This window comes from Dermochelys coriacea, chromosome 24 (genome assembly GCF_009764565.3).
Source record: "Dermochelys coriacea isolate rDerCor1 chromosome 24, rDerCor1.pri.v4, whole genome shotgun sequence".
Classification (NCBI taxonomy): domain Eukaryota; kingdom Metazoa; phylum Chordata; order Testudines; family Dermochelyidae; genus Dermochelys; species Dermochelys coriacea.
Window position 1 is genome coordinate 15,276,075 of NC_050091.1, and position 14,825 is coordinate 15,290,899.

At 47.4% G+C, this 14,825-nt stretch overlaps 1 protein-coding gene across 1 annotated transcript in view; it reads left to right on the forward strand.

Moving 5' to 3' along the window:
• Window positions 1–14,825, forward strand: part of LOC119848109 (IgGFc-binding protein-like) — a 111,956-nt gene that overhangs the window by 78,390 nt on the left and 18,741 nt on the right. Inside the window, exons 34-41 of the mRNA XM_043502305.1 lie at window positions 1,470–2,043; window positions 2,275–2,465; window positions 3,664–3,805; window positions 5,844–6,172; window positions 6,593–7,166; window positions 8,783–9,111; window positions 9,640–10,225; window positions 12,514–12,842. Coding sequence (XP_043358240.1) covers window positions 1,470–2,043; window positions 2,275–2,465; window positions 3,664–3,805; window positions 5,844–6,172; window positions 6,593–7,166; window positions 8,783–9,111; window positions 9,640–10,225; window positions 12,514–12,842 — 3,054 coding nt within the window. The remainder of the gene's footprint in view (window positions 1–1,469; window positions 2,044–2,274; window positions 2,466–3,663; window positions 3,806–5,843; window positions 6,173–6,592; window positions 7,167–8,782; window positions 9,112–9,639; window positions 10,226–12,513; window positions 12,843–14,825) is intronic.

Genomic DNA, 14,825 nt, shown 5'->3' on the forward strand with positions numbered 1-14,825 from the left:
TCTGTATAAGTGATTTGTAACCCAACACCAGCCAAAATTGAGCACTTTGGCAAAGCAGCCCCCTCTGCTGAATACCTAGGCAAAGTAGGTGTGTTTATGCAAATACCATGTGTTCCTGGAGACCTTTCCCAAACCTCATTCAGACCCTGCTTACACATGGTTTTCATCCCTGAAGTGTAGCTGATCTTTTAGATACCCTGGGCTCAGGCCATTGAGCACCTTGAAGATAAGGACAGAGAACTTCAGCGCTCTCTGGAAATCCAGCGTAGGGACAGGTTTGATATCTTCACAGCAGCCGGTGTTGCTGAAGAGATGTGTTGCAGAATTATGTACCAGCAGAAGTTTACTAAGTGCTAAGGGCTTCATGTCTGGTTATAGCCTACTGCTGTAATCCTGTCAAGAGCTTACAAAAGCATGAGTAACTGAGGACAGGTCATCATCCAGGTGGATGGGACTGGTCTCATAGCCAACAGGAGATGGTGGAGAGCATTACTCATGGATGCTGCTATGTGAGAGCTTCTCGTGGGCACAGTGAGCATCCTCCAGCTCAGCTTCGTCTTCTCTGCTTCCATTTCTGGTTCATAACTCATGGGTTTTTAGGGGAGGGAGGACATGGACAAGAAGTAGGAGATAGTTCTGAGTGTACGTGTGGGCATGAAGCAGAGCTGCAGGCCAAATGTGGGTGGAGGAGATGGGGATGGTAAAGAGAGGATCAGGGAGGACGTGGATGGTTAGCAAAAGGGGAGCAGAGAGGTAGGTCAGGGTGACGAGCTTGGAACATATGGACAAGAAGTTTCCCCTTGAAGATTTGTCTCCATTTTTTCTAACCTGGGTATTGACTTTGAACCTGAACTCTCCTCCTCCTCCTAAACCACCTCTTGCTGCAAATCTGCCTGTCGGCAATGGCATCATTATCCTTCTCTGCCACTGTTTGTACTCAGCCTGTGCTGAAACCCTCCCTCAGGCCTCCATCTCCTTCTTGACTTTGTGGGTCTCATCAGCGCAGCAGGATGGGAACAGCTCGGTGGGGAGTGATTTGAGTGGGAATAGCGGTGCTGATGATCTCTGAGAACCTAACAAAAATCACATTACACTTGCACAAGGGGAACAGCTGAGATGTGGTGAAGTCAGCTCCCAAACAGGTGCATGCGAAGAGCCGGGTAAGGAAATGGAGGGAGTGGGAAAGAGAAAGATCAGGAGTAAGATGAGGGGCAGAGGGAGATGTGGGCCAGAGTGATCATGCAATACAGTGATCAGGGCTTTTGCTGCCTATTTTATTGCAGGCTTGGAACCAGAGACTGATCTGGCACTGGTGTAAATCTGGAGTTATTCTAAAGTGAGATCTGGAGTCATACTGGATTTACGCTACAAGTGTCAGTGAGAACAGAATCTCAAAACTCACTGCACATAACCCAAACCCTACAGTTTCCACTCCCCACAGCTCACACAGGATGCTCTGTCTCTCCCAGGTGGACGGGGTGTCCCACAACCTGCCTGTGATCGTGGCCGATGGGCAGCTCCGGGCATATCAGCACGGCGGGAACATCTTGGTGCAAACTGACTTTGGCCTCACTGTGATCTACGACCTGGTTTACCATGCCAGAGTCACTGTCCCAGGGAGCTACCATGGCCGGATGTGCGGCCTGTGCGGGAACTACAAAGGGCAGCAGGATGACGAGTTCCTGCTCCCTGATGGCAGGGTGGCCCCCGACATTGCATCCTTTGGGTCTGCCTGGGAAGTTCAGACCCCAGAGGCATCCTGTACAGACAAATGTGCTGGGAACAGCTGTCCGGTCTGTGAGGAGGAGAGGAAAGATGTCTTCAAAGAGCACAACTACTGTGGGCTGCTCATAGCCCCTGACGGCCCTTTTGCCACCTGCCATGGCACGGTCAGCCCCAGTGTGTATTTCAACAACTGCCAGTATGATTTGTGCCTGGGCAACGGGAACTCCCAGGTCCTGTGCCAGAGCATCCACAGCTACGTGACGGCCTGCCAAGAGGCCAAGGTCACCATCCAGCCCTGGAGGAGCGCCTCCTTCTGCCGTAAGTTCTGTGATGCTGATGGAGCTCTGGGATGCACTGGGGAGGGTCATAATTTCAAGGCATCTCATTCCAAACCTCTGGGTTTCTTCAGAAACTCTTCTGGATGGAAACCAACCTTAAATATGTGTCCAAGTCCTCTCCTCCCAGCCCAGCTCTCCTCCCCTTCATGTCTCTGTACCTCTGGTTCATGGTGTGAGATCTTTCCTGCCCTAAATTAATTCTCTATTTAAGCTCTGACCTGCCCAGCCAACAGCCACTATGAGGTCTGTGCCGACCTCTGCACCACCTGCACTGGAGACATCATGGACTGCCCGGAGACCTGTGCTGAAGGCTGCCAGTGTGACGAGGGCTTCTTCTTCGATGGCCAGGGCTGTGTAACTCTGAAGAGCTGTGGGTGCTTCGAGCGTGGGAGATACTACAAGGTACCGCCCCAAGCATTCTGGGTCTGATCTAGTTTTTGCTCTATCCACATCTTAATCCCTACACTAACCAGGAATAGGGTTATCTGTAGTGGATCAGAGCTTTGGCCTATCCAGCCTGGCACCCCACTCTGCTAGTATCCAATGCCCAAAGCGCTAAGAAAGGCAAGATTATTTAATTCCCTTCGTCTGTCATAGGGAAACTGAGGCACAGAGAGAGGCAGTGACTTGCTCACGGCCACATAGTGAGTCATGAACAGATGGGAGGTTAAAACCTAGGCACTATTTCTGGCCTTTGGCCCAGAGGTGAGCCATGAGACAGCCTTTCTCTTTAACATTAAGAGCAAATAATATGACAACAGAACAGACATTTTTCACACACATCACCACACATTTCTGGGTTTAGCACTGTCACAGAGTCACTGGGCGATGCTCTGGAACTACTCTATACAAAGCCAGTCAGGACTGGGGGAGCCTCCTCTCTCTGAGCTACACTGTCTCCAGGGCAAGAAGCTTACACAGCTTTGACCTTCCTGGGTCTGTCCTTGGAGCATTCAGCATCTCCTTCCACATGGTGCGCTTCCTGCAGCGAGTCTGCTAAGGCAGGGCTCCTGGGAAAGCCAGAGGGCCCTGCACCCCAACTCCACAGTCAGACGTGACACTCAGCCAGCCAGTAAAACAGAAGGTTTATTAGTCAACAGGGACACAGCATAGAACAGATCTTGCTATTACAGACATCAGTGACTTTCAGCCAAGTCCATCTTGGAAATCTTGGGCCAGATGCCCTGGATTGCCCCTCTTCCAGTCCCCCCACGCAGACTGCCAATCTCCAGTTACCCTACTTCCTACGCCCCCCCCTTGATGCTGCTCCTCCTTCTCTTTGTCTTGCTCCCTGGGCAAAAGGTGTCAGCTGATCGCATCCCCACTCCTGGGTCTCAGGTTACACAGGTGCAAATAGCTGGGCAGTCTCCCCTGCCCTGAGGGCCTCAGCAAAATCACACACCCAATTCCCATCACCTAAGTCATGCAGTACACAGGGAAACTAAGGTACACACAGTATTAGTATAGGACACTAAGAATCACATGCAACATAAGAAGATGAATAAAACCCCACTTGGTCACAAGTACTGCCAGAAATTATTATAAATAACCTTTTCTTCATTACATTGTGTTATTTCCCCTTTTCCAAACATCCCCTCAGCCCAGAGAGATCATCCTGATGAACAAGTGCCAGCAGAGCTGCACCTGTGTTCCTGCCCGAGAGGTGACCTGCAAAGCCCACAACTGCACCAGAGAAGAAACCTGCCAGATCAGAGACGGTATCATGGGCTGCATCAGCAAAGGTGAAGGAGAGTCACTGATTGAAATAAAGAAAAGGAGTACTTGTGGCACCTTAGAGACTAACAAATTTATTTGAGCATAAGCTTTATTTGAGCATAAGCATCAAATGCATCCGATGAAGTGAGCTGTAGCTTACGAAAGCTTATGCTCAAATATATTTGTCAGTCTCTAAGGTGCCACAAGTACTCCTTTTTCTTTTTTGCGAATACCGACTAACACGGCTGCTACTCTGAAACCTGATTGAAATATTCCCCGAGGGGTTACTGTGGGTGGAATAACTGAGGTAGGGATGGGAGAAACCAGTTTACAACAGATTATTTATTAAGCTTATTTTTCCTCAAGAAATACTCTTCTGCTAACTAAACAGCCTGATCCTGCTTAGCTAATCATAGACAGAGATAGCCAATTTGCAATTCAGCAAGAAGTTTGATTGTTACAGAGGTTCCCAGGGTGCAACCCTGGACTGTGGGACTGCTGAGCCCTCTGTCCAACCTGGGGCATAAGCACTGACTCCATGGGTGCTCTGGGGCTAGAGGAAAAATTAGTGGGTGCTCTGCACCCACTGGCAGCCAAGCTCTCTCACCCCCAACCCCACCTCAGCCTCCTCCTCCCCTGAGCACGCCGCCTCCCTGCTCCTTCGCCTACCTCCCAGCGCTTCCTGCCCAGCTGCCACCAAACAGCTGTTTGGCTGTATAGCAAGCTCCGGGAGGGAGAGGGAGGAGCGGGAATGTGGCACGCTCAGGGGAGGAGGTAGGGAAGAGGCAGGGCCAGGGCGGGAATTTGGGGAAGGGGTTGGAATGGGGGCAGGGAGGGGTGGAAGGGGCAGGACAGGGGCAGGGCCTCATGGAAAGGGTGGAGTGGGGCGGGGCCAGGGCCAGGGGCGAAAGTTAAGCACCCAGGGGAAAGTGGGGAAGTCGCCGCCTATGACCTGGGGTATCCCTCTCACTGTGATGCTGTTGGCAAGCTACAACCTCTGGCAGGTACTACACTTACACAGACATCTACAGGCAGGGACACGCCCAACCGAGTTACATGAATGCTTCTCCTAGCCTTTCATGAACCAACAATAGGGAGGCTCCAGCCAATTCCCCCAGCTCCCCAGCCTTGCACCTAGGGTGACCAGATGTCCCAATTTTATAGGGACAGTCCTGATATTTGGGGGTTTTTCTTATATAGACTCCTATTACTCCCCACCCCCATCCCGATTTTTCACACTTGCTGTCTGGTCACCCTACTTGTGCCCCAGAACAGTACCATCTTGCTTGCCTTGGTCAGAAGCCTGACCAGTGTAAGTTCACTTCCAAGTCTGCCCCTCCTTCGATGTGGAGAGGACACACACTCGCCTTTATAAACTGAGCTGGTGGACTTCAGAGTGAAGCAGCATAAGAATTGAGTTCTGGGGAGTTAGGAGGGGAGGGAAATCTCTGAGATGAACTTTTCCTCCCACGGGAGTCACAGGCGCTTAGCACCTCTTAGCATTTGACCATTAGCACCTGCAGCTCTCACTGATTTATGGACTGAATTCCCTCTCCCAATGGAATCACTGGGAGTTAGCCAATGACAGGGGTGCTGGAACAGTTTTTACAGTGGGGATGCTGAGAGCCATTGAACCAAACTGTAAATGTTACATACACTGGAATCCACTTCAAGCCAGGAGGTGCAGCAGCACCCCCAGCACTCCTAGTTCCAGCACCTATGGCTAATGACTTCCGAATCATAACAATGCGTTACTGAGGGTGCTCCGCACTTTGCTGGATCAGAGCCATAGGCACTTGTGCATAAGCATAACTTTAAGCATGTGTGTAGCCTCATTGATTTCAACTCAATTCACTTGATTAAGTGTTTTGATAGATTGGAACCATAGCTTCCAGCAAACCAAGTGCTGTTGAGTATCCCTGACTTCCCAACTTCTCAGTGTCCTCTGGCTATCTCAGCTGGTTCTGTGTGAATGCTGTGCCCATGACAGGGCTGGATCTCCCAGCCTAGACACTGGACTTGAGTTTCCTACCCTGTTGATAGAACTGGGTTTTCTCCTTTCAGATCCCTGCAAAACCCTGAAATGCCGGATCAAGGAGAGATGCAAAATTGAAGATGGCCAAGAGGCATGTGTTCCTGCCTACACAGGAATCTGCCTGGGCTCAGGGGATGCACAGTACCAAACTTTTGATGGCCTGAAGTTTGACTTGCAGGGCACCTGTAAGTACACCATCACTAAATACTGTGGCAGTGACCCTACCCTGGAGTCCTTCACCATTGATGAGAAGAATGACAAAAGGTGGAACCAGGATATCTCATTTTGGCAGGTGACCAATATCTACGTCTATGGGTACAACATCTCCATCTACAAGAGGGAAGTTGGCAAAGTCCGGGTGAGTTTCCCAGCTCAGGGCTCTGTGCCTTTTGTACTTTTAACAAACAGTATTTTTTGTGTAGTATCTCTCACACAAATGGAATCCTAGATACAAGCGACATGAGCTGAATGTATTATATGGGCAATACAAATACATAAATGCAACTGGTCTTGTGTGTTTGACATGGTTGTGATAGGTAGATAGCTAGCTAGATAATTATGCAGAAAAATATAAACTGGTAGATAGGCGTAGCTAGATAAATACTGTGTTTATTCAGGGAAAGTCACATTGATTTCAGTGATTCTTTTACATGCCACTGGTTACAAGTGACAATGATTTCAGCCGAAATGAGTGACAAGATGACAGTTGCAGTAAGAACAAGTGAGGATGAAAGAGCAATAACACCTATTATACCTCCCCCCTTCTCTCTGTCTCCAGCTGAACAGTGTGATCACCAATCTCCCAGTGACGCTGAAAGACGGTAAAATCAGACTGTACCAGAAAGACCTCAGCACCGTCCTACAGACGGACTTTGGCCTCCAGATCACATATGACAAAAATTGGCATGTAGTGATCACCCTCCCCAGCAGCTATTATGGGGCCACGTGCGGCCTATGTGGGAACTTCAACCAGAATCCAGAAGATGACATGACATCATCCAATGGCACCAGAGTCTCCTCCATTGTGGGCTGGGCTGCCAGTTGGAAAGTCCAAGACTGGGATCCCTTTTGCTGGGATTATTGCCAAGACACTTGTCCAATGTGTGATGAGAGCAAGAGAGATCTGTATGGGGATGACAGTCATTGTGGGGTGATCAGTAAAGCACCGGGAGGGCCCTTCAGAGAGTGTCACTCCAGGGTGAGCGCCGATGACTTCTTTGACAGCTGCATCTATGACATGTGTCTGAATGAGGGGGACAAGAGCATTCTGTGTGAGGCGCTGGAGTCCTACGCGAATGCCTGCAGGAAGCATGGGGTCACTGTTGATGACTGGAGGATGCCATCCAGTTGTGGTGAGTCTGGCATCTTTGTTTCTTATTGATCGTGGTAGCAGTAGTCAATCTGTTTATCTTGTTGATGAGCATGGGGATGGAAATATCCAGGATCCCTGGGGTACTAGGGTCAGCACTGACTCTTAGGGTAGAGCTCCCTCTAGCAGTCATTCAGCCAAGAGCTAACCCGCCTGGCCCTGTTAGTTAATGAGATCTAAAACAATCACCGATTCAGGTGGCTAGGGTACATGTACACAGCAGTTGGGAGGCATAATTCTCAGCTCAGGTGGACGTTTACAAACTCACTCGGCTTGAGATAGATATCTAAAAATATCAGCGTAGATGCAAAGTCACAGGTGACAGTGTAAGCTAGCTGCCCAAGTCTCCTATGTGTATATATACCCTATAAGTGTGATGTATCTAGCAAGCTGACACTGGTGGAGTTCAGTGTTTCTCAGTGTCCATGGAGTATAGGGGGCTATGGAACTTTTTTGGTGGTCTTCAGAGTGAAGCAGCTATAATCAATTGTGGAGTTAAGAGGGGAGGCAGCTCCATGAGATGTTATTCTCCCATTGAAAGGCATGGGATCTGTAGGTGCTTAAACCTCTCAGAATTTGACTCTTAGCACCTGCAGCCCTTCCTGACTTATGGATTGAAATCCCATTCGCACTGGAGCCAATGGGATTCACCAATGAATTCAGTGCCACAGAAACAGCTAATTGAGGGTGCTCAACATGTTGCTGGATCAGAGACATATACACGTAGGCACATGAATAACTTTAAGCGTGTGAGTAACCTCATTGATTTCAATTGAACTACTCACATGGTTAAGTTCTTTGCTGGATTGGGACTATAACTTGCAGCAAGCCAGCTTCTGTTGACTATCATGGACTTGCCACTCACTCAGCATGCAATGGGTGTCTAAGCTGGTTCTGCGTGAAGGTTGTGCTCATGACCAGTCTGGCTCTCCCATGCTGCTATTATTGTTATTAATTGATAAACCACAGCTTTGCCACTGACATTTATTGTTTGAAGGCAAGTCTAAATATAGGTGGGCAAATGTTTGTGTTGTGTTGAGAAATTTTGGAAGGTGGTGGAAGAGGAGTGTGTGCTGTGATGAGGAGCTATGTGTTTGGGGTTATCATGTTCTGACTGTGTTGTTGTGTTGGTGGTTGTGTTAATTTGTATCGGGGGACTGGGCTGAAGAATTTTGTATTTAATTGTGTGGGTGACAAATGAGGGATGTGTGTCCGGGGGATCATGTTTGGAGATTTTGTGTTGATTTGTTTGGGCATGTGGACTGCGGTGGAGAGTTTCTTTTAAGTTATACAGGTGGTGAATCAATCTTTAAAGAACTGTGGGGCAGTTCCCTTATATCACTGTCTCATTACAACCAATGAAATTGTTGAATACAAGCTAGGTGTAGAGTAAGGGTGGTGGTTGGTTGAGATACCTCTAACTCACAATGGTCTAGGACTCTTGGCATGGCATAGCTACATGCCTTACTGCTTTATTATATATAGAGTATTATTATTATTATATTTATTTATTTATTTATACGACTGTAGCACTTAGGAGCCTAGATACTGGACTTGAGTTCCCTGCCATGTTGATATGACCAAGAGTCTTTCTTTCAGATGGCTGTGAAGCTCTGAAATGCCGGACCAAAGAGACATGCCGGACTGAGGATAGCCACACAGCATGTATTCCTGACTACATGGGAACCTGCTTGGGCTCAGGGGACATGCACTACCAAACTTTTGATGGTCTGAAGTTTGACTTCCAGGGCACCTGCACCTACACCCTGGCCAAATACTGTGGGAGCGACGCCACCCTGGAGCCTTTCACCATTGATGAGAAGAATGATAATAGGGGGAGCCAGGATATCTCCTTTCTGCGGGTGACCAACATCTACATCTATGGGTACAACATCTCCATCTACAAGAGGGAAGTTGGCAAAGTCCGGGTGAGTCTCCCAGCTCAGGGCTCTGGCACTTTTCAACTTACAAGGCACAGTACTTTTGTGTAGTGTCTCACACAAACAGAATCCCAAACAGATGCCGTCAGCTGAATATGTCATGTGGGCAATACAAGTACATAAATATATCTGATCCGTTTGATCTGTATGTTTGAAAAACGTAAGATAGATAGATAGATAGCAAAAACAAGACTTTGTGGCTAGATCGGTAGATATTTCAGATAGGTAGAATCTATATAGAGATATAGGGAATTCTGGAAACAGATACCTTAGGTAGATAGTGAAGCTAGATAAATACTGTGTTTACTCCGGGACTTTGGATTGATTTCAGTTGTTCTTCTTGAGTAAGGAACGGCTAAACTGACTTAGGATTTGACCATTATTTTACTTGCTGCTGCTTAGAGTGACAATGAATAACAGCCAAAATGAATGGTGAGGCTACATCTGGAGTAAGAGCAAGTGAGGATCAAAGAAGAATAATGCCCATCATGTTCTTCCCCTCCTGTCTGTCTCTAGCTAAACGGTGTGATCACCAGTCTCCCAGTGATGCTGAAAGATGGTAAAATCAGATTGTACCGGAAAGGCCTCAGCACCGTCATGCAGACAGACGTTGGCCTCCGGGTGGGGTACAACAAGAACTGGCATTTGGTAATCACCCTCCCCAGCAGCTATTATGGTGCCATGTGCGGTCTTTGTGGGAACTTCAACCAGAACCCAGAAGACGATCTGATGTCCTCCAACGGCATCAAAGTCTCCTCCATCATGGGCTGGGTTACCAGTTGGAAAGTCCAAGACCGGGACCCCTTTTGCTGGGATTATTGCCCAGAGACTTGCCCAATGTGTGATGAGAGCAAGAGAGATCTGTATGGGGATGACAGTCACTGTGGGGTGATCAGTAAAGCACCGGAAGGGCCCTTCAGAGAGTGTCACTCCAGGGTGAGCCCCGACGACGTCTTTGACAACTGCATCTATGACGTGTGTCTGAATGAGGGGAACAAGATCATTCTATGTGAGGCGCTGGAGGCCTACGCAGATACCTGCAGGGACCATGGAGTCACTGTCTATGACTGGAGAACACCGTCCAGTTGTGATGAATCTGGAGGTTGGTATTCTGTCGAAACAGATGGCAATGGGACTAATCAGACAGTTTACCCTGTTGATGGAGGGGATGGTGAGTGACCTGAGCATGGGGATGGGAATATCCAGGTCCGTGGGGCATTGGGGTCTGCACTGATTCTTAGGGTAGAGCTCCCCCTATTCTGCAGGGTTTCCTTTGTTTGGTTAAGTGTACCCTAGTAGTCTCCTCTCAAAGAACTCACAAGCCTGAAAGAATGACAGACACAGGTAGTTTATCTGCAATTTGCCTTTAGTGCAACGTATCTAGCAAGCAGGCAATGGTGTAGTTCAGTGTCTATGGGCCATAGGAGTCTGTGGAACATTTCTAGTGATCTTGAGAGTGAAACAGCATAAGAACAAAGCAGTGGGCAATCCAGGAGTTAGGAAGGGAGATCCAGGGGATTAACTTTTTCTTCCATTGAAATACATGGGAGTCAAAGGTGCTTACAACTCTCAGAATTTAACCCCTAACGTGTGGCTCTCACTGACACCCACCACCAACAATTCTGGGCCCCAGGGCAGCTGCGCTGCTGGGTGCATTCTTCCAGCACAGCCAGGGCTTCCACATGCCCGCCTGGCTGCCTTCACTGCCGCCGGTACCACCCCCCACATGCTTAGGAGCCCTGTGGCCCACCTGAATGATTTAAAAGGGCCGGGGCTCCTGGCTGCTGCCACGGCAGTGGCCGGGGGCCCCCTGGCCCTTTTAAATCACCTGGGCCCCTGGGCAATTGCCCCCTTCCCCCCCTGCTGTCGGCGGGCCTGCTCACTGATGTATTGCCTGAAATGTCACTCCCAAAGGAGTCAGTGGGAATTAGCCAGTTACTTCAGTGCCACATCAATGGGTTATTGGGGGTGTGCTGGATCAGAATCAGGGGTATTTAAGAACATGCATAACTTTAAACGTATGAATAACCTCATTGATTTCAATGGAACTGCTCACACGGTTGACTGTTTAGCTGGACTGGGCCCAGAGCTTGCAGCAAGCCAAGTTCTGTAGATACGCTGGAGGGTAGGGATAGGATACAGAGGGACCTAGACAAATTGGAGGATTGGGCCAAAAGAAATCTGAGGAGGTTCAACAAGGACAAGTGCAGAGTCCGGCACTTAGGACAGAAGAATCCCATGCACCACTACAGACTAGGGACCGAATGGCTAGGCAGCAGTTCTGCAGAAAAGGACCTAGGGGTTACAGTGGATGAGAAGCTGGATATGAGTCAACAGTGTGCCCTTGTTGCCAAGAAGCTCAATGGCATTTTGGGCTGTATAAGTAGGGGCACTGCCAGCAGATCGAGGAACATGATCATTCCCCTCTATTAGACATTGGTGAGGCCTCATCTGGAGTACTGTGTCCAGTTTTGGGCCCCACACTACAAGAAAGATGTGAAAAAATTGGAAAACATCCAGCGGAGAGCAACAAAAATGATTAGGGGACTGGAACACATGACTTATGAGGAGAGGCTGAGGGAACTGGGATTGTTTAGTCTGCAAGAAGAGAAGAATGAGGGGGGATTTGATAGCTGCTTTCAACTACCTGAAAGGGGGTTCCAAAGAGGATGGAGCTAGACTGTTCTCAGTGATAGCAGATGACAGAATGAGGAGTAATGGTCTTAAGTTGCAGTGGGGGAGGTTTAGGTTGGATATTAGGAAAAACTTTTTCACTAGGAGGGTGGAGAAGCACTGGAATGCATTACCTAGGGAGGTGGTGGAATCTCCTTCCTTTGAGGTTTTTAAGGTCAGGCTTGACAAAGCCCTGGCTGGGATGATTTAGTAGGGGATTGGTCCTGCTTTGAGCAGGGGGTTGGACTAGATGACCTCCTGAGGTCCCTTCCAACCCTGATATTCTATGATTCTATGTTTCATAGAATATCAGAGTTGGAAGGGACCTCAGGAGGTCAACTAATCCAACCCCCTGCTCAAAGCAGGACCAATCCCCAATTTTGCCCCAGAACCCTAAATGGCCCCCTCAAGGATTGAACTCAGAACCCTGGGTTTAGCAGGCCAATGCTCAAACCACTGAGCTATCCCTCCCCCTGAAACAACTGTGGCCCAAACGGGGCTCGAACCTGTGACCTTGGTGTTATTAGCACCACGCTCTAACCAGCTGAATTAACCAGCCATGTGATTATCCATGTGATGTTGAGTATCTTCAGAACACCTTGGTTGATTCAGTTGGTTCTGCATGAATGCTGTGCTCATGGCATATCTTGCTCCCCGGCCTAGACATTTGACTTGAGTCCCCCACTCTGTTGATGTGACTGGGCTTTCTCCTTTCAGAAACCTGCAAATCCCTGAAATGCCGGACCAAGGAGATGTGCAAGACAGAGGATGGCCACGCGACATGTGTTCCCGACTATGTGGGAACTTGCTGGGGCTGGGGGGACCCGCATTATCACACCTTTGATGGCCTGAAGTTTGACTTGCAGGGCACCTGCACCTACACCATCGCCAAGTACTGTGGCCACGACCACTCCCTGGAACCCTTTACCATCGATGAGAAGAATGATAACAGGGGCAGCCAGGCCATCTCCTTTCTGCGAGTGACCAACATCTATGTCTATGGGTACAACATCTCCATCTACAAGAGGGAAGTTGGCAAAGTCCGGGTAAGTCTCTGATTTCAGGACTGCACCTTTTGGACTTATAACACACAGTGATTTGGCATAGTGTCTATCCCACACAAATGGTATCCTAGAATCAGGGGATGTGAGAGAGAAAGACAGAGGCAAATGGGAAGAAAGATGTTTTCAGGTAACGTTTCTAACCTGGACAAGGTGGGGCTGCTGTTTCAAGTGTTAGAAGATGCATGGGAGAAGACTCTCCCTCCTATAGAAGGGACAGAGAAAGAAACGAGTGTTCGATAGGTAGATACTAAAGATGAAATCATGACTCCATTGAAATCAATGGGAGTAGGTGGCATAGATCACACCTCTCAGTAGAGGGCTGAATTCTACATTTAGTTATGGTGCATGTGTCACAGTGCAAATTCAGGATTATATACTCGCCAATATGCACAGCAGAATGGCCTGTCAGAAGTTTGCACAGAGATCAAAGGGAGAATATAGTCTCCACACTTGGAATACTGTGTGCAGTTCTGAACGCCCCATCTCAAAGAGTTATATTAGAATTGGAAGAGGTACAGAGAAGGACAACAAAAATTATTAGAAGTATGGAACAGCTTTCAAATGAGGAGCAATTAAAAAGACTGGGACTTTTCATCTTGGAAAAAAGACGACTAAGGGGGCATATGATGGAGATCTATAAAATCATGACTGGTGTGGAGAAAGTGAATAAGGAAGTATTATTTATTCCTTCACATAACACAAGTACCAGAGGTCACCCAATGAAATTAATAGGCAGCAGTTTTAAAACAAATAAAAGGAAAATACTTTTACACACAGTACAGAGTCAACCTGTGGAACTCATTGCCAGAGGATGATGGCCAAAACTATGTCGGGGTTCAAAAAAGAGATAGAAAAGTTCCTGGCATATAGGTCCATCAATGACTATTAGCCAAGATGGTCAGGAATGCAACCCCATGCTCTGGGATCCCTAGTCTCTGACTACCAGAAGTTGGGAGTGGACGATGGGCTAGATCGCTCAATGATTGTCCTTTTCTGTTCATTCACTCTGAAGCACCTGGCATTGGACACTGTGGGGAAAACAGGATATCTGGCTAGATGGACCATTGGTCTGACTCAGTATGTCCATTCTTCTGTTCTTAACCAGAGCTGGGCAACACTTTTCATCCAAAATATTTGTTGGTGAAAAATGCAGATTCTGTGCACTGAAACTGTTCATGAATTTGCATCTGTTTCGACAACTTATTTTGGCTGAGGAAAAAAAATCTAAAAAAACTGAAAGGTTTTGTTTCAACATTTTTGAAATAAAACGTTTCAGTTTTTTAATTCAAAATGATGTTTTGTTTCAAAACTTCCTTTAATTTTTTTTTCAAATTTAAAATATTTTAAAAAATGCTTGAAATTGGACTGAAGTGGTTTGTTCGACCTGAAACAATTTTCTTTCCACTTTTCACCAAAAAATGTGAATTTTTTTTCAGTTCAACTGAAATCATTTTTTTCTAATTTTTTCATAATTACTAGTCTAGAAGGAACTAAATTTTTATTTATGCATTTATTATTCATTTCCTTCCTGTTCCGTTCATTGTACAGTGAGAAAACTTGCTCCATTTGAGGCTCAGATATATTTCTGCCCTTTTTTCCTTTTTTCCTCTATTTTCAGCATTTTCCTTTGTCTGATTTTCTTTTCCTGACCTGTCTGTGTGAATCTCCTTCATCCTTTTCTTTGTATCTCATTCTCTGTAGCTACCCCCAGTTCTCTACACAAGATGCTTTCGCCCCAGTGTTTGCCCCATTTGGTCTGTTAAAATGACCAGGGTGTGTTGGGATGCTTATCCTACACATAGAATCATAAAGCCATAGTGTTAGAAGGGACCTCAAGGATCATCTAGTCTAACTCCCTACCATGACGCAGGATTTGTTGGGTCTAAACCATCCAAGAGAGATGAAAACTTTTGAAAACTTCCAGTGAGGGAGATTCCACAACCTTGCTAAATAATCTGTTGCTTT